Genomic DNA, 19,388 nt, shown 5'->3' on the forward strand with positions numbered 1-19,388 from the left:
CACCTTGGATAAGGTGCCCAATTGTATCACACAGTATTCTAGCTCTTTAAAGAAGTACAGGAAGCATGACAGAGAGGAAGTAAGAAAGGCAAGTTGAAGACAGATTTCTGGTTTGGGTGTATTCTCTCAAGAAGTTCATCATAAAATAGTCAATGTAATAAAATTTTTTCCACATGTCCCTTTTCTAAGATTTTGTCCCCATCTTCCCCCCAAATATGAGGTTAAGCCCAAAGAGATTCAGCAGCTTCTATTACATGCTACATGACCCTGTCCCCCAGATCCCTGCTGCCTTGATTTCTCATCTTAAGAAATTTCTGAACTCCCAGTAGTTCAAGTTTTCCTTGATTATACACACACACACACATACATACACATATATAAGTATGTATATATGCACTTGAATAGTCCTATAAACCCCCATTTCAGTGTAAAGAGCAAGCAAGCAAGACTTCAGAGAAAGGTCACATCAGACATGGATGATTCCTTTCCTCAACTCCTTTCTATCACAGAAACAATATGGATTATATTGCTGAGAAAATAGTATCTGTCAATTCAAGATTCAAGAGTTTTGGAAGGGGGGCGCCTGGGTGGCTCAATGGGTTAAAGCCTCTGCCTTCAGCCCAGGTCATGGTCCCAGGATCCTGGGATCGAGCCCTGCATCGGGCTCTCTGCTCGGCGGGGAGCCTGCTTCCCTTCCTCTCTCTTTGCCTACTTGTGATCTCTGTCTGTCAAATAAATAAATCTTAAAAAAAAAAAAAAAAGAGTTTTGGAAGGATTGAAGGGAACAGGAATAGGTAGAATACATATTCCGTACAGTCCCTTGTTCTGTTAATGAATGTCACAACTGTGAAGTGTAAACCCAAGGATTCCTTAAAAATAAAAGCCAAGGGGCGCCTGGGTGGTTCAGTTAAGTGTCTGCCTTTGGTTCAGGTCATGATCCTGCGGTCGTGAAATCGAGCCCTGCTCATCAGGCTCCCTGCTCTGCCAGAAGCCTCCTCCTCTTCCTTCTCCCTCTCCCTGCCACTACCCCTGCTGGTGGGGCGCTCTCTCTCTCTCTCTCAAATAAATAAATAAAATTAAAAAAAAAAAAAAAGCCAAGATACCAAAAGAAATACTGCAAAAAGGTCATGCGTTATTAGAGGTGCTACTGATTATAAGAAAATGTTAAGAAGGTTAAAAAAAATAAATAAATAAGAAATGATCTCTTTAGATCCCCAGATATTATCTTGCACATTAAGTATGTTGTTTAAATCTCGGCTTGTTTGGCTCCCTTCTTAGATAGTAAAACCAAAATTCTGATTATCATTCCATTGAGTTTGTCTTCTCAGACCCAGAAAAGGAGAACAGCAGCTGGTAATACTGCCAGCTGTTATTTTTTCTTGAATTTGGCATGAGAAGCCGAATGGTCTTTTAAAATACAGAATATAACTGCAATGAATTATTTCTGCAATGTTCCCAAACTATTTGTTTCCAACTCTTTGCAAATAAGAAGAGCACTGTTCAGTGATATCAAATGCTTACTAAAGAGCTACCTGGAAATTTCTTTGCAAAGATTTACTTCCAGGAATTAAGGATTCCTGGCAATAATTTAAAGTCTGGGAAATCCCCAGTATAAATTACTTATTGTCCTGGTTCATTTGGCACAATAAGCATTTTTACAAGACCTATATAGATTTACCATATTTTAAAATATAGTTAGTCAATTTCCTGACATAATGTTTTTAATGACATCTTAAAAATAATAGTGGGGGCGGGGGTACCTGGGTGGCTCAGTTGATTAGGTGTCTACCTTCAGCTCAGGTCATGATCTCAGGGTCCCGGGATCAAGTGCCACAGCAGGGAGCCTGCTTCTCCCTCTCCTTCTGTTCTCTCTCTCTCTCTCTCTCTCTCTCTCACACACACACATACAAATAAGTAATTTTTAAAAAATCATAGCAGGAATATCACATAACAAGAAAAATCTACTTGCTAAAATCCTTATCTCTACTAAATTCTGCAAACTAAACTTTCTCAGTGAATGACAGTTCTTATCTCAGTGCTTTTATAACTTTTTTTGCATTATCATCATCTTACAAAAATTCTTGAGAATGCACTTCACTGACAATTAGGATACTTTCAGCTAAACAGAGCAAAAAATATATAAAGACTTTCTCTCTCACAGTCAATCTGGAGGCCTACTACATATCCATAACAAAATACATGAAAAAAAAAGCTCATTTAAAAAAGGAAACGTGCTGACCAACCCACCGAAATATCATCTCTCCTCCAAAATGCAGGAAGAAATGAAGTCCAGGAGAACTGCCACACAGTACTTTGGTCATAATCTTCATGTTAGCTAGAATTCTTACTTGCCCATAACCCAATTTTCTTTCAACATAAAGGAACAGGTGGTTACTGAGATTTTTTACCATCATCATCATCACAGATAAAAAGAGGAACAATATGTTACTCTCTTCTTTCACTTCCTCTTCCACTCTCTTTCTTCTTTTGCTTCCTTCTATTTCCCTTCTCTTCCTGAACAATTCAATCTCTCAGGGCACCTGGGTGGTTCAGTCAGTTAAGCTTCTGCCGTTAGCTCAGGTCATGATCCTGGAGTCCTAGGATCGAGCTCCACATCCAGCTCCTTGCTCAGCAAGGAGCCTGCTTCTCCCTCTACTTGCAGCTTCCCCAGCTTGTGCACATGCTCTCTCTCTCTCTGACAAAGAAATAAAGTCTTTTAAAAAATAAAAGAATAATTTAGTCTCTAAAGCTATTATGAAGGGCAGGAAAAAATAATCATCCACACCAGAGAGAAGAGAGAGGCTGCCGGTGCCTACAGGAAAGTTGACAGAGCCCAAGCCAAGGAAGGAGATATTCATACTGGGGGTGGCTGAGTATGGGGTGTCAGTGCCAAGCAAGTTGGAAAGGGCATCCCTATAAAGGGTTACATGATGTGAGAGGATGAGAGCCCCAACAGGGTGAAAAGGGTATCCATGTGGTGGTCAGGCAGAGGGGAACATTCGGACATACGGTGTCAAGAGTCCAAACAGGGTGAAGAGATCATCCACAAGGATGACCCAGTTCAGGGGGTCAGATCCCAAGCAGGATAAAAAAGGTATCCTTCTGTAGATGTGAACTGGCATAAAGATCAGAGACTGTAAATGGCAAGAGGCTATCAGTGTAGATCAGGCTAACATGAGCAGCAGAGCCTGAGCTGCATAATGAAGACACAGACTCGGGGAGGACATGGCAGTAGAGAGGGGGATTTGTTGTTTGTATACAGGGGAATTTATCAAATAAGTATGTGTACTAAAGAGAACAGAAAACAAGTTTTTCACTATTGGAGCAAGAAGTTACAAATGTAGGAAGGGAAGAAACCAAAATGAATCATGAGTGTGGAGTTGGACTGGAGTTAGACTCATCATTGTAAACCCATGATTTTCAATAAATACAGGTAGATATAGATGTAAGTGTGTATATTTTTGTGTATGAATATATATTTTCACTAATGACTATACTTAGTATCCAAATGTTAGCACCTACTTACCATTTTCCAACAAAAAGAACTATGACTTCTTAGAGAAATGGCTGATCCAGAACTAAGGCAGAGAAAGATAAGTCCTGGAACATTTTATGGTGCCAAAATCAAGGAAATGCTCAAAGAATGACTCAGAAAAGCCAGCCTTCAAGAACTTATACTGGTTAAGTCTGGGACAATTTAAGCATCAAAAATTAACAACGACAATAATACATCAAAACCCATGTAATAAAACAAACCATGAGTCCATACTTACATAAATAAAATGTGATAAAGAATGGGATATGCAGCTAATTAAGTATACCTCCCCACAAAATAGTTATTACAAAGGGAAAAGGAGTAATTGTCTATATAAATGTCTGACAGGCACTATCATAAACAAGTGATTAAAGTGAACATTATGAGCAACTGTACAAATCAAAATCATGCAACCCCTGATAGGATGCAATGAAAAGAACACAGCATCCTTCTGTGATATTCCTGCCAAATATGAGCACAATGTGAATCTAATCCTAAGAAAAAAAAACAGACAAACCCAAACTGAGGGACATTTTACAAAATAACTGGCCTATCATCTTAAAAAGTGTCAAGATCATAAAAGTCAAGGAAAGACTGAGACACTCTTCCACACCGAAGAACATTAAGGAGGTGTGACAACAAAATGTAATATGATTCTGAACTGGATTCCAGTGAAGCACATTATTGGGACAACTGCCCACACTTGAATGGGGTCTAATGGTTGTAATGTAGCAATATTAATTTCCTGATTTTAGTAGTTGAATTGTGGTTGTATAGAGAAATACCCTTGCTTTTAGGAAATATAAACTCAATACAAACTAAAATATCCTGAGGTGACAGGGCATCAGGTTGGCAACTTACTCTCAGGTGGTTCAGAGGAAAAAAGTTACTTCAACTAAACTAGCTTTTCCACAACTATGTGATTATTTAAAAATCAAAATTAGTTTTCTTAAAGTTCTAGCTCCAACCATTAAAGAATTACTTAACCCTGACTCATGGTCAGATCTAGTTCATATATATAATGGAAGAAGGGAGCCAAATGTTGACACTAGATTGATAAGAAGAAAAAGTTTACTCTGTGAGCTTTTATACTCTATGAAATTAGAAACTACTATATAGCTAGCTATCATCTCCTGTGTGTAACTTCTGCAAATTGCCTAGAGGGGAGAATCTGTTTTCTATACTCCAAAGCACCATCACCATGCTGAATATATAGTACACACCCTCAAAATATTTGTCAACAAAAAATGCTTTAAAAAGCCAGATAAAGAAAATATCAATGATAAGCTTATTGGGAAACCATTAACCTCATGGATTATATATAACACAGCACGCACAACTCCAGCAGAACACAATCTCTGTGTGCTCAAATTAGCTTTGTGAAAAATGTAGACGATAACAAACTAATGCTAAATATCTGGTGACCAGTACCATTCCTAAAAGTAGGCAGAAAAAAGTAAGCACTATCTCTTGAGATTAGAGAAGTACTAGGCAAATATATCACCCCCAGTGGCCTGTCTTGGTGCCTACACCATTAAAGATTTAACTTAAGACAAGGTACCTAAAGAAGTTACATATTAAAATGCAAATATCCGGGGCGCATGGGTGGCTCAGTGGTTAAAGCCTCTGCCTTCGGCTCAGGTCGTGATCTCAGGGTCCTGGGATCGAGTCCCGCATCGGGCTCTCTGCTCAGCGGGGAGCCTGCCTCCTCCTCCTCTCTCTGCCTACTTGTGATCTGTCTGTCAAATTAAAAAAAAAAAAAAAATGCAAATATCCCATAGTTCACATCAAATAAAGACACTCATGAAATTTATACAATTATTCCTTAGACAGCCATAATGCCTCAGTAATAATAATAACAAAGAAAACCACACATTTTGGGTTCCTCCTACATGACAGGCCCTGTGCTAGATATTTTATATAAATTCTCTTTAATCCTTACAACTTTACAAGATAGATATCATCCTCACTTCTAAATCAGGAGACTGAGGTCCAAAGAAGTTAAATAACCTGCCCTGGGCCAAATGTCCATTCAACAGCAGAGTTTTCATTCCAGCTCAAGACTCTGACTTCTTCCATTACATTCTGTTGCTTCTTTCTACCATGCCACTTACTGATGCTGAAAATGGACACCTATGGCATGAGGAAATAAGGGGCAATTCAGAAAACTTTTTCTTTGCACATGATAAAACTGAATGAGAATTCTGGGTTTCAGGTTAAAAAAAAAAAAAAGACAAAGAATGTCTCAGAACAAGAAAGGAATAAAGGCTTAGTGAAAGGACAGAGAAGAACAAAAACAGGGGATGGGAAGGTCCTAAGGACAAAGTACCTGGTTGCCTGGTTTTTCTACAGAGCCTAACAATAGACTTGACAAGATCCTTCAGTTAGTAATGGAATCAGTTAAAACTAAGAGCTCAGATTTATTGGCTTGAACAAATGAATCAAAAAGTTAAATGAAATTAAATGAAAACTATGGTAAATACTATATTTTCCTCCTTCTCATGAGAGGGAAGAAATAGGGAAAAATAAATCACACCCATCTGGAGACTTGGCATGCATGGACAGGTTATTAAACTACCTTTGAAGACAACAGAAGTTAGATACCATTATGCACCCACAAAATCTTGGATAAAATAGTCCCACCGTGTTTTAAACACAAAATGATGACTGACTTGGGGTGCCTGGGTGGCTCAGTGGACTAAGCTGCTGACTTCAGCTTGGGTCCTGATCTCAGGGTCCTGGGATCGAGCCCCACATCGGGCTCTCTGCTCAAATAAATAAATAAAATCTTAAAAAAGAATATGATGACTGACAAATATCCTAAAACATCTTCAGTTATTTTAACACTAAATCCAGCTTATCACTCATATGCTATCAATAAACAAATGTAAGCAAAATACTGCCTATAATGTGAAAGTACATGAGGAGCACAAACAAAAATAATTGAAAATTAGGTGTGAACTAAAATATATTACTGTGTAAGTTTGCAGAAAATGTATTTTCTCTTTGCTCCTGGAAATATACTCATATTTTCATATTTTAACCCAGGAGAAACACTGATCCCTATGGAATAAGGAAGCAATATGGCACAATAAAAAGATATTCAGGGGTACCTGGGTGGCTCAGTGGGTTAAGCCTCTGCCTTTGGCTCAGGTCATGATCCCAGGGTCCTGGGATCGAGCCCCACATCGGGCTCTCTGCTCAGCAGGGAGCCTGCTTCCCTTCCTCTCTCTCTGTCTGCCTCTCTGCCTGCTTGTGATCTCTCTCTGTCAAATAAATAAATAAGAATCTTTAAAAAAACAAAACAAAACAAAACAAAAAAAATTTAAAAAAAAAAAAAAAAGATATTCAGGGAATAGAAAGTCCTGAATTTGAATCTTGCTCCTGTCACTTACCAGCTTTGTAACTTTGGGCAAGTTATTCAATTTTTCTGCTCTTTTTCCCTAATTATAAATATAAGACTAACAATAAATATCTTTCAGGACTGTTGTGAAAACTGGATACAAAGCATGTAAAGCAATTGGCATAATATTTGGGACACTAATAACACCAGCAATTCCATTTTTAGAAATATATCCTAAGAATATAATTTATGACAAATGTGGTTTCTATGACAATGTTCATCATAATACTACTATACTACCTATAATAATAATAAATAAAATAAACATCATCCAAGTATCTACATTAAAAGAATATTTAAGTAAAGATAAATACACCAGATCTGTGGTTCTCACACTTTAGTGTATATAACAATTACCTAGGGAAGCTTATGAAATGCATATTCCCAAAACTTTTACTCAATAATTCTCACCCAGTAGGTGCAAGGTGAGACCAAGAAACTCCTATGTTTAATAAACAACCACAGTGTTGATTCTGATGTAGGAAGTCTATGAAAATTCTGCACTAAGTGGGATATTTTTTAAAGATTTTATTTATTTGCAGAGAGAGAGAGAGAGAGAAAACATGAGCAGGGGTGAGGGACAGAGGGAGACAAGCAGACTCCCCACTGAGCAGGGAGCCAGATGCAGGGCTTGATCACAGGACCCTGAGATCATGACCTGAGCCAAAAGCAAGACACCTAACCAAATGAGCCACCCAGATAGCCCTAAATGGGATATTTTAATGATGCCATTAAAAATACTATTATGAAGTCTTTATAATAACACTGAAAAGTTTATAATATACTATTAAGGCAAAAATTCAGGATTTAAAATGTATGCTTTATCTAATAACAATTATACTAAATATACATAGGAACAAATGGGTCTTAGCAATAGAATTAGGAGTGATTTTTTTCATTTTACCTAATTATTTGGAACAGAGTCATGTTATCATCATAAATGAATAAGTAACATATCAAAAATTTGAGGGGGGAAAAAGTCAATGGATCACCATGCTCTTCAGGATTAAGTTAGAACTCCTTAGTGTAGCACAAAAGTCCTTCAATCTTCAGACTTGCCTCTTACCCATGCTCTATACCAAACTACTTACAATACTCCAAATTATATCTTACATTTTCACATACTACTATTGACTATATCATTCCTTCTCCAGAAAAGCCCTTCCCTCAGATGGTCTGCCTGGCAAACTCCCATTCATCCAGTAAGAGTCAAGAATTACCTCTTTTCTGAAGTTTCCCTTGACTACTCCTCCCAGACAGAATTAAATAATTCTATCTGCACATTCCTATTGCATTATTTGGTACTTCCATTACAATAAATATCATACTGTACTTTAACTCTTTGTTGACATACCTGTTCCATTATTCTACAAATACTTGGGGTTAGGTGGAGAGGATCTCACTCAATTTTAGAATCCATAATGTACTCAAGAAATATTTGTAGGGGCACCTGGGTGGCTCAGTGGGTTAAGCCTCTGCCTTCAGCTCAGGTCATGGTCTCAGTATCCTGGGATCGAGCCCCACATCAGGCTCTCTGCTCAGCGGGGAGCCTGTTTCCCCCTTTCTCTCTTCCTGCCTCTCTGCCTACTTGTGATCTCTCTCTCTCTCTCTGTCAAATAAATAAATAAAATCTTAAAAAAAAAGAAAAGAAAGAAATATTTGTAAATAACAATGAAAGAGAATTCTTTGTTATCATTGTTCTTGGATGTCAGTTCCCTATGAAATCCTGATTGACTTGTTGGGTTAGTTGGAGAGTGGTTGGCTTATTGATTAATAAGACTTGGTCTAAAAATATCCTAATACATAGCATAAAACATACCAGTAAAAAAACTTACACGAATACTTTAACCATTATTCATAATTCTTCTTCACCTTCTCTGATTATGTCTTCAAAGCTTTTATCAAACTTCAGAGTGACAGATCACTCTGGTCATTAGTCAAATCAAATAAAGAAGAAACAACTCTGTCCTAGAGTACCCGACTACTGGAATTTACCATGCCAAAGAACATCTCTGCATAATTCCTGCAGCTCCTCCCAAACACACTCCCACTCACTCCCTCCTATACTAACAGTAAAATAGCTATACAAAACAGGGATAATTCTGTAAGTAAATATAGCAGTTTTTTATATATTCAAAAGACACTATATTTAGCATATTCATAGCATATTTATATGATACATAAGACATTTAAAAAGCAGATTAGTTACTAGAGGTACCAAACAAGGACTCAAAGTGGCTAAATAGTAATTTAGCCCCAAAAAAAGAAAAGAAAAAAAGTAAAGTTTAAGTGGAAGGATGAAATTAGGATCCAGGGGCCATAACTTCAAATGTCTTCCCTGTACAGTAAAACATACATTTATGGAATAACTTAGATACTGAAGTTTTAAATAACAAGAAAATGCATTTAAAAGAATTTGAATCTCAAACTATATTAGATGTCAAAGCTCTTATAAAATTCTCATATACTTGTCATCTTTGATTATACAATAAATATGTACCTCTAAGGAATAACTTCTGGAAATAGGCAAACAACATACCACAAGCTGATATCTAAGACAGGTGTGTTACTATAACAGATACCAATAAAAAGTTCTAGGGACCAAATAAATAGCAAAAAGAAAAGGCTTTTGCAGCACCAGCCCTATGCCATCCCATTTCTCATGTCTTCAGTCAAATCCCTTTCTCTTTTGACAGCATCAACCTCATAAGAAGGAAAAATAAATGACCAACTTTAACCAACCTCTCTTGCAAATCTGGCAAAATTCACTTCATCAGCTCTGCTAACAAGAGCTCCAAAGCATCACTATTTGGGCCTAAAGTTTTGTTTGCTCTTTAAATGAAAATACTAAAATAGTTTCCTCTTCCTAAAAACCTCTGCAATCACATTTCAACTCCCACAAATAGTATTTGGAGGCAGGATAAAGTTAGATAAGTTACAAGAGCACTGATCCATGAGGTTAGAAGAGAAATTAACACCAAGACAGGCAAGAAACTAGACATGAGGAAAGTCCAATATTTGTTCTTCTTAATCTATGTCTCATTTTACACAGCCCTTCCCAACTCTACTCCTCACACAAAATTGGTTTCCCTTTAGAAGAAGGACAATTGGCACAAAAACTAGAGCCAGGCTGAACTTGTAGTAATTAAAATGGAGAAGAGGTTTTCTTTATAGAAAAAGAGATTTGGGCAGGAAGGGTTAAAGGAAATGTAGTATGGGGAACAGAAATATCAAGCAGGCTGCAAGAAATTAAGTTAGCTGTTTATGCCTACATCTATTAGTCAAGATTTGATTCAGTCAAGATTTGATCAAAGAATGGTGACAAGTCTAGGCCAAATGTCTCAGTTCACTTAACTAGAAGTAATTAACCACTTTAAATAAAGCTTCTCTACAAGACAGTAGAACCCAAATAACTAAAACACAACTGAATCAAAGTTCCATTTTATAAAATAATTAATGAAGACACACTATTAAAAAAGGAAGCACTATCTCTAAGAAATAGATTCAGAGATGAACACTCTTTAGAGACTGCAGAAGAGACTGACAAAAACAAAATTTATCCTTTAACCATATATTCTGATTCACCCTCGAATGTCACACAATTTCATGCCATACGCAGGTTTAACACAAATGAAGAATTCACTTCCTGTTCTACAGATGCAAAGGAAGAAAACTGGACTCTAAGAAGAATTCCTAGATCTGTGTTATAGAGGAAAATTCACTGAGTTTTCCACGGGCATTGTGCCTCTGCCTACCATATGGTGTAGCTGACCATGTCATCACATACATGAGAAAGAAATGGAACACAGATGAATGCTCTCTGTGAATTCCTGCTTTTTAAAATATAAAATATTCTTTGATGAATAAGCAAAACTCATATTTTGATTAACTAAAGCTACGCTGCAATATGTTCAAAATGGAACCAAAGACACACTGAAATGCATTAAATGTTAAAAAAAAAAAAAAAAAAACTTCAGGTTCGGTAGACTAAAATTAGTTTTTTCTAACCTTTGATTTGAATTATAGTCAGCTCCCATTTCTAGTTAAATGCACACGATGAATGTTCTATAATAGGCTCCTTGAAAGAATTTTCCAAAATTACATCAAATACATAATCAAATTATTTCAGTACACAGCTGAACAAATCAAATTGTATTTACTGTCACCTGAGAGGTTAAATTGCTAAAGTCAATAGAGGCAGTGCTGAATATTGTAAGCTTCTGCATTAATGTCGGTGAAGATCTATTCTACCCTTCCATGACCTGAAGAGTACACTGAGATACACTAGGAATTAGGCAATGTAAGAATGGACAGGGTGAGTAGTAGTCACTGGCTGGTTGTCCTAATTCCCTGCTACACATTAGTCTCACTGCTTTGATGAGGGAGCTGAAAACATTGCTTAGTAGAGAAGAGGTCAATAACAAAATTCCCTCTCTTCTCTCTTCACTCCGCATCATGCAGCTGGCACTGTTCACTCTGGCAGACACAGCTCCCTGAACATAATGGTGCAATCACCGCTTCAAACATCATTACTATCTAAAATAGATAACCCACTTGCAACTTGACTATTTTTATAGATATAACATTTTCATGCAGCTTAACTGCTCTGTTTGTGATTTATTCCACTTAACCAATGCAGTTTCCCTGAAAGTGAGTACCTTATCAGAGTCCCAATAACTACAATTGCCCAAATAGTTGTAAAATTACACTTCTGAGTTGCCTCTTATCTCCTTGTACCCATCACCAAAAACTTCATGAACTGAATCATAAATCTGAAAAATTTAAACTCTCTGGTTTACATGTCTTTGGTGAGTAGAGACTATTTCCCCCTACTTCTCACAGATCTACTTTTTCACATGGGGGTCTTGAAAACTGGATTCTTTTTTTTTTTTAAGATGTTATTTATTTATTTGACAGAGAGAGACACAGCAAGAGAGTGAACACAAGCAGGGGGAGTGGGAGAGGGAGAAGCAGGCTTCCTGCCTCCCAGGACCCTGGGATCATGACCTGAGCCTAAGGCAGAGGCCACCCAGGCACCCCAAAAAACTGGACTCTTTATGTTCAACAAGAATTTATAATATGCTTTAAATGTGATCCTTTGAGTTATTAAGAAAATCAAGTAAATTTGAGATGTAAAACTTTTTTATTGCTTTATTATTTCTTAATCTAGACTCACCAAGAAAGAAATGATTCAATATACATTCTAAATAGGAATTATTTTGTTTAGATTAAAAGGTAGTTGTGTCAAAGGAAGACACTAAAAGATTTTGCAGCTGTCTCATGAAAGATGTTAAATAAAATGAAACTTCACATACAACGTGGAGAGAGAAAAGGAAGGAGGTAATTCAATTTGAGTACTCTGATGAGCTCTAAGGAGCTCAGATTAAAGACAAAAGGGGTGGATGAGAGAGAGATATAACTGAAAACAAACACAAAAAGGCATTTACCTGGGAAAATATTAATGTCTCTTTCAACTAAGTTTGAAAAAATGAAGAGAAGCATAAAAAGTTCACTCTTATAACAGATAATATAACCATAAGCTCTGACAGAATAACTAAAACTGTGGATGGTTTTAGACCTCAAGAGAATTTCCTGTGATATCTAACAATGCCAAGAATCTGATTCTTCCCAACTTCTATTTTGTTTCTATCATCTCTAGTGAGAATCATTTTCAAACCAAAAAGTATAAACAAATGATGTTGGGACATTATTGAAATTTGAAAAAGACAGAGGTCATAACAGACATTTTAATTGAGTATAAGTATTCAGACCCAGAAGAATTAGGTACAAGGGAGAAGAAGGAATTTGCATCAGTACTAGGCATCATCAATGGTTCACCACTGTAAACAAGCTATAATAAAGTAGCCTGATTTAGGTGGAATTTATAGACTTACTACTAGAGATAGATCAAAGGAATGTCGTAAACAGGACACAACATGAATTCAGAAGAGCAATGGATAAAATATCTCAAAATATTCTCACAGGTATATTAGAAGTAGCTGAATGAGATTTCTATCAAGTGGCTTCAGTGCTGGTAGAAATACCATGTATAAAGTTTGCTACTTTTAAATTCATAGTAAGCTAAAGAAAGTTTCTTTAGGGATATATCATCGTGGTTGAATTCCAATTATAGAAAACATGCTTATTAAATCTACAGATGACGCAGAGGATAAAGTTAATATGCTGGAAGATAGACTCAAGAATCGAAAAGACCTAGATAGATTTTAAGTATAGGCTAAAACAAGGAAGAATAAATGTAATAGGAATAATTCAAGTTCAATCAACACTTCTACAAGTATGATAGGAGAACCACTGCTTCACAAGTCATTGACAAAAACAAATGGAAACTTTTAAGTATCTGCTTAATGTGAGCCAATGTCATTATATACCTCAGTAAAACTGACCTGTATTAAGGTACATCTTAAATCAATAACAAAAATAATAATTTCACTGTATGATGTTTTAAATAGCTGCTATTTTGATTACATAACACATGTTCACTTTTAGAATACTGAAAAATGTAAATAAGCAAAAAGACAATAAAGATCACCCACAATTCTACCTCAAAGATGAAGACTACTTTTTACATTTTGGTGTTTATCATTCCGTACTTCTTAATACACATTATAAATTTTCACAAATGCTTATATTATCTTTTAAAAAAAAAAAGGATCATACTACAAATGCTATTTTGTAACCTGTTTGTTTGTTTTTTAATTCAACAGTGTATCAAGTCCCAGTATATTTACTCTGGTCAACTGATATTGGTGCATTTTGTTCATTTCTGCTCATCACCTTTACAAGAGTCACTATAGAATTTGAGAATATGCAAATAAATAGAGAATAGTGAGAAGCATGAAAATATAACTTCACCTACACTCCATTGCCAACTAATACCAACTGTTGGAAATTACAGGGAGGAGGATTTCAACTCAATATAAGGATAATTTTTTTAATTAGAGCTGTCAAAAAACCCGGAATGGACCTAGTCATTTAAGGGTTTTACAACACTAGAATAACTAACAGGTAAAAGATGTTCCTCTAGGTCAGAAGTTGAATAAATGGCCCGATTTTATTTGCATATTCTGTAATTCTAATGGAAATTGTACTAAAGAAATTTACTCTATGTCCATTATGAAGCAAAACTTTAGTAATCAAGATATTAGGAAACAGAGTCAAGTGCTTTAAAGTTGTGTGAGAAATAATAACACTAATGATAACCACCAATGTGGTAAATGCTTTGCATTCATTTCTTCCTATTTCACTTCTTACAAATATGTGATAGGTACCATTACTATTCCCATTTTATAGAAGAGGACCGTGAGACTTAGAGAGATTTTTATATTTATTGAAGATCATTCTTACTTTTGCTGAAAATGCACCCAAGCATACCTGATTCCCCATCAGGTAGCTACTGCTCACTTAGTAGGCAATATGTTAACAAAAGCATCTTCAGAGGGGATGGAGAGAAGTGAGTTGGGGGAAATTGGAGGGGGAGAGAAACCATGAGAGGCTGTGGCCTCTGAGAAACAAACTGAGGGTTTTGGAGGGGAGGGGGGTTAGGGGTTGGATGAGCCTGGTGCTGGGTAGTATGGAAGGCACATATTGCAAGGAGCACTGGGTGTGGCACATAAATAATGAATTCTGCAACACTGAAAAGAAATAAAATAAAATGAAAAAAAAAAAGAAAGAAAAAGAAAAGTTCTTATCTAGTGATCCCTCGAAAGGCAGTCATGAGATTTTTTTTTTTTTTGTAATTTAGGAAAGAAATTAAGGATTTTCAAATCAAATTATTCATAGCAAAAAAGAGTTCTGGTTAGACTACGCCATGTATCTTAAATTTCTGTGAGTCCAACAGATTCAATGAGTAAGACTTTAAGATGTGGAAAAGCAAATTTAAATCACATAACTTCAAATTTTTGCCATTGCTAATTAAGTGACCTTGGGCAAGTCCTTAATCTTCCTAACTCTTCAGTCCTTCTGTGAACTGAGGCCCAGCCACTTAAAGCTGATATAAGAATTGAATGAGATGAGGGGAGCCTGAGTGGCTCAGTGGGTTAAGCCTCTGCTTTCGGCTCAGGTCATGTTCTCATGGTCCTGGGATCGAGCCCCGCATCGAGCCCCGCATCGAGCCCCGCATCGAGCCCCGCATCGAGCCCCGCATCGAGCTTTCTGCTCGGCAGGGAGCCTGCTTCCGCCTCTCTCTCTCTGCCTGCCTCTTTGCCTACTTCTGATCTCTCTCTCCGTCAAATTAAAAAAAAAAAAAAAAAATCTTAAAAAAAAAGAATTGAATGAGATGATATGCATAAGCATTTAGCACAGGATCTGACACTATTATTACACAACACAAGTAATAAAGGCAGGGAGGAGGTAGTGGCAAATCCATTCTGCAATTTATTCCAAAGTATTTAAAACTGTTTAAGTGTCATTATGTTTGAAGAGGAAGGGGCCACATTGTCCATTATTCTGTAAATAAATTTCTGATGACAATCATTTGTGAAAAAAAGTAACAATTAAATGTGCCTTCTTAGAAATTTCATTTTATGCAAAGGATCATCCAAAGAATACAATTTAAACCCTGATTTTCTTCAGAGACATTGTTTTAGTTGTTTATTTTGTATGAGATAGATTCAAGTTTAAAGGTTACTGGTTTTGATTTTAACTTTTACAACTTGGTTCAAACTACTCCAATGAACACATGATTTTAAGTTTTGTTTTCTAGGCACATTTCTGTTATAAAGCTACCATTCTCACCTGACAAAACGAGCAAAAGGGAAAACGTTTTAATCAAGAATTATCCTGTGGGTTACAATTCTGAAATTTTATCTTAATTCCTAAAATTTGCCATCTATCCTTTTTTTTAAAAGCACAACTGAGAAAGTATTTAAAAGATGTTTACTTTTAACTTCTATCACAAAGATGGGCTTTTTAAAATACGGTTTATCTCAATAACATTAACTGAAGTTCTCACTGTTCTCAAAGAATTCCTTAGTGTTTTTCCAAAGGAATTGATTACTTACAAACCTCTCTCAAATTACAGGTTTCTAGCCAAAAACATTTTTACAACTAATTCAGTCAACTAGTAAACATATTTATTTTATCTGCAACTTTAAAACCATAACCAGATAAACTGCTTTTATATAAATTACCTGTGACTAAGGGCAATTATCAGAGCCATAATCTGAAATATGTAAACTATTTGCATTTTAAATTGAAAATTACTTAACAAGAGAGTACACACACACACACACACACACACACAAAGTCATCACTTCTAAGATCAACAAAAAATAAGTCCCATATTCACTGATCTGACGTGAACCATCATTCCAATAAAATGTCACTATTAACAAGTATAGATGATCACATATGGAGCTTTTTAAAATCCCATCAACTATTTGCCAACTAAATTCATTTCACTCTAATACAGATGTCTTCATTTTCTCTATTAGCCAATATTGTAACTAACTGCACTGCCCGACCTCTACAACATATAAGAATTTGAGTAAAGGACACAATGTTATCGTCCAGCAGTCTGTATTAAACACTTGTCAAGAGTGGCACAGGAGTTTTTAAAAGCCAAGAAAATCACCTGGATTTTTTAAAATTTTTACAAGTACAGTTGGGTTGCTTAAGAGATGTTCTAGGGTGAAGATATGATGCTTCCAAAGAAGACTGATGCTTCCAAAAATATCCAGGGCAAAGTGAATAGCCATAATTTTATAAAGAGCTTTCCCTGCATTTTACCTAATGAATATTCTTCAGGCTTTTTCCCTCATATTTAATTTTTCCATCAATTCAACTTTTAAGTTCATAGTTTTTCCAACATGCAAATCAACCCCGCTATTTCTAAGGTACTACCTGCTGAATAAAGACCTTGACATTTTTTTAAATGTCATCTTAAGAGTCTCCAAGCAATATTAGTCTCACCTGCAACATCTTCATATTAAAAGGCCTCACTATATTCCATATACACCATGCCGATCCCGACCTGACATCCGTCATCCTACTAACCAAGTTTCACTCTGCTGTGTCCAGGTAACTGGAAGTACTGCTGGGGCTGCCTCACCTGCCTCATCAAGTTTTACACACACCCTGTACTGGTGACATCTCATCAGAAGGTTCCGTGGCTTCATTTTGTGGGATCATAACCCACAGCACAGCAAATGCCTTCTGCAAGAGAAGGTAACAGCAACCAAAGGCTGTTGCTTTTTGCAGGGTAACTGGATGCACGCAATAGCTTCTCTACCAATTTCATTCAAATAGACAAAAAAGGCTGGGTTCGACACTGAAAATACATAATAAATATTGGTGAAAAGCCAGTGGGAACACCAATTTTCTTCCAGCAACACTAGTACATGTACAAGTTCTGCACCATAGCTCGGAGAAAAGTAGCTACTGACGCATTGATGGAAGGCTATTTTCAAATTACTCAAAGAATCTAAGGCATCAATCTGACTAGGAGCCTCATGCCTCCTCTCCACACACACAGTCTGTTTTCCTGCCTAATTTAAGAATGAATCGCTGGCAGCCACCAGGTGCAATAACTCTGAGAATGAGAACGGATCTATCACAATGCAAAATGAGGTATGCAATCCCAGAGCTGATTCCCGTCCTTACCTTAGCAGATTAGACAGGGGCAAGGGTCCGGATCCACCGCCCAGGATCCCTCCTTTCCTGCCAGACAGGAGTTTCTCCACCAGAGCCACATTTCCAGTGCGGGCAGCTTCCAGCAGCTCCTGGTCCTTCCCCATAGTCTTTCACCGGCTCCCTCACAGAGTCCTTCCCCCCCACCCCCCCGGTCTTCCTCCCCGCCCACCCCCACTTCCCAAAAATCCGGGGCCCTCTCCGCCCCACCCTAAAATAATGCAAGAGCTTCAGCACGAAGCGATTCCTGCAGCCCCAAGCCGGGAACACCACAGTCCTCCTCTTAGGGGCGCAGCTTTTACAATGGGGATCAGACCATGTCTAGGAAGAGGGGCTGGCCGAGCAGGGAGCCGCGACGCGCCCCCACAGCCACTCCCCTGAATTCCCGAGGCCTCGTTCCCGAGGGTGGGGCGTGAGGGGGTGCTTATAAGGAGCGCGAGGAGGATGCTGAGGACTAAGGAGGTAGCAGGAAGAGGAGGCGGAGACAGTCCTCGCCGGAGCCTGAGCGCAACAAACAACCACGGCGGCGGCGGCCCGCGCACCCTCGCGCCGGGTCCCGACTCTCCTCAGCTTCCGCGCCCGGCGGGCTCAGCGGTTAGGCGGCGACGTTCGCGGCCCGCGACGGAGAGGAGCGCGGCGGCTGCGGCTCGGGCGGCCCTGCTCCACGCAGAGACAGGGCGGTGCGAACAAGCCGCGGCGGGTGCGTGCCGAGGGCGGCGGCAACGGCGGCGGTGGTGGCGGCGGCGGCGGCGGCGCAGGGGCTGAGGCAGAGCGGGCGGGAGGACGCCCCGGTCCGCCCGCGGCGGCTCTGAGGCCTGGCGCGCGTGGCGGCCGGCGTGCGGGGGGCGTGTGCGCGCGGGCAGGTGCGGCCAGTAGGTCCGTCCCGAGTCGGGAGGGGGGAGTGACGGGGGTAGGGGGTGCAGAGAACGGCGGAGGGGGCCGGCCCGGGATGGGGGCGGGGCGCCGGGATGATATTATCTTCGTTTTCGTGGGCGGGGACCCTCCCTCCTCCAGTCGCCTTGGGGGAGGTTTAACCGTGTGAGGTCTGGAGTTCTTCGGTCGCGGTGACTCCTCGTCAGCGGGGCGGGCGCGGGCGCCACGCCTCGGGTCAGTCACGAAGCCTGAGGTAAATCCTCCATGACGGGGATGGCGAAGCTGGTGGTGCTGGGAAGGGGCCCTTCTGCGGTCGCTTCTGTCCTGGCAACTTGACCTCCGTTTCGCCCTTCCGCTTACCTCCGCGAGACGAAGGAGAGCTACCCTTGGTTAGAAAGGTTTGTTTTCTCCTAGTTTCGGTGGCACTGGCCACTGTACAGTTTGTGACTGTTCCAGTTTTTCTAGTCTTTAATCAGCCCCACATTTCAGCTGGGCTTTGGAGAGCAACTGGCGTCTAAAAATATCCGGGAAAAGGCTCTAATTGAAAATTCCTCCACACGCACACTGGGAAAAACACTATGAAAGGACATGGATTAGAGACCCACTTTTAATTTGCATAAATATCATCAGCAATTCATTGTGCATGTTTGGCTTGAATTTGTTCCATTTTTTCCTCTCCTTGCCCATGGTAGGGAATACGAGTTTATTTGCTTTTGAAACTTACTGTGATGCCTTGTGCTTTCTTTGCCTTGCCCTAGGAATACACGATAAATGTTAACTTGTTGAATATCGACTGTGGGAAAAGGGTCATAATAGGCACTTTCCTCACAACAACTCAGTGAACTGGGTATTACCAACGTATATCCATTTTGGAAATGAGGAAATAGTGGCTCAAAGGGTTAATTAAATTACTCAAGATGTCGCACACAG

The 19,388-nt window shown here is 38.7% G+C and overlaps 1 protein-coding gene across 15 annotated transcripts in view; it reads right to left on the minus strand.

Annotated features, from left to right (window-relative positions):
• Positions 1–17,710, minus strand: part of ANKS1B (ankyrin repeat and sterile alpha motif domain containing 1B) — a 1,097,747-nt gene extending 1,080,037 nt beyond the window's left edge. For all 15 annotated transcript variants that reach the window (XM_032874307.1, XM_032874315.1, XM_032874314.1 and 12 more), the window contains exon 1: positions 17,559–17,710. In XM_032874307.1, coding sequence (XP_032730198.1) covers positions 17,559–17,692 — 134 coding nt within the window. In that variant the 5' untranslated portion in view covers positions 17,693–17,710. The remainder of the gene's footprint in view (positions 1–17,558) is intronic.
• Positions 17,711–19,388: the final 1,678 nt, after the last annotated feature.

Source organism: Lontra canadensis, unplaced genomic scaffold (genome assembly GCF_010015895.1).
Source record: "Lontra canadensis isolate GAN:19392208 unplaced genomic scaffold, GSC_riverotter_1.0 scaffold52, whole genome shotgun sequence".
Classification (NCBI taxonomy): Eukaryota; Metazoa; Chordata; class Mammalia; order Carnivora; family Mustelidae; genus Lontra; species Lontra canadensis.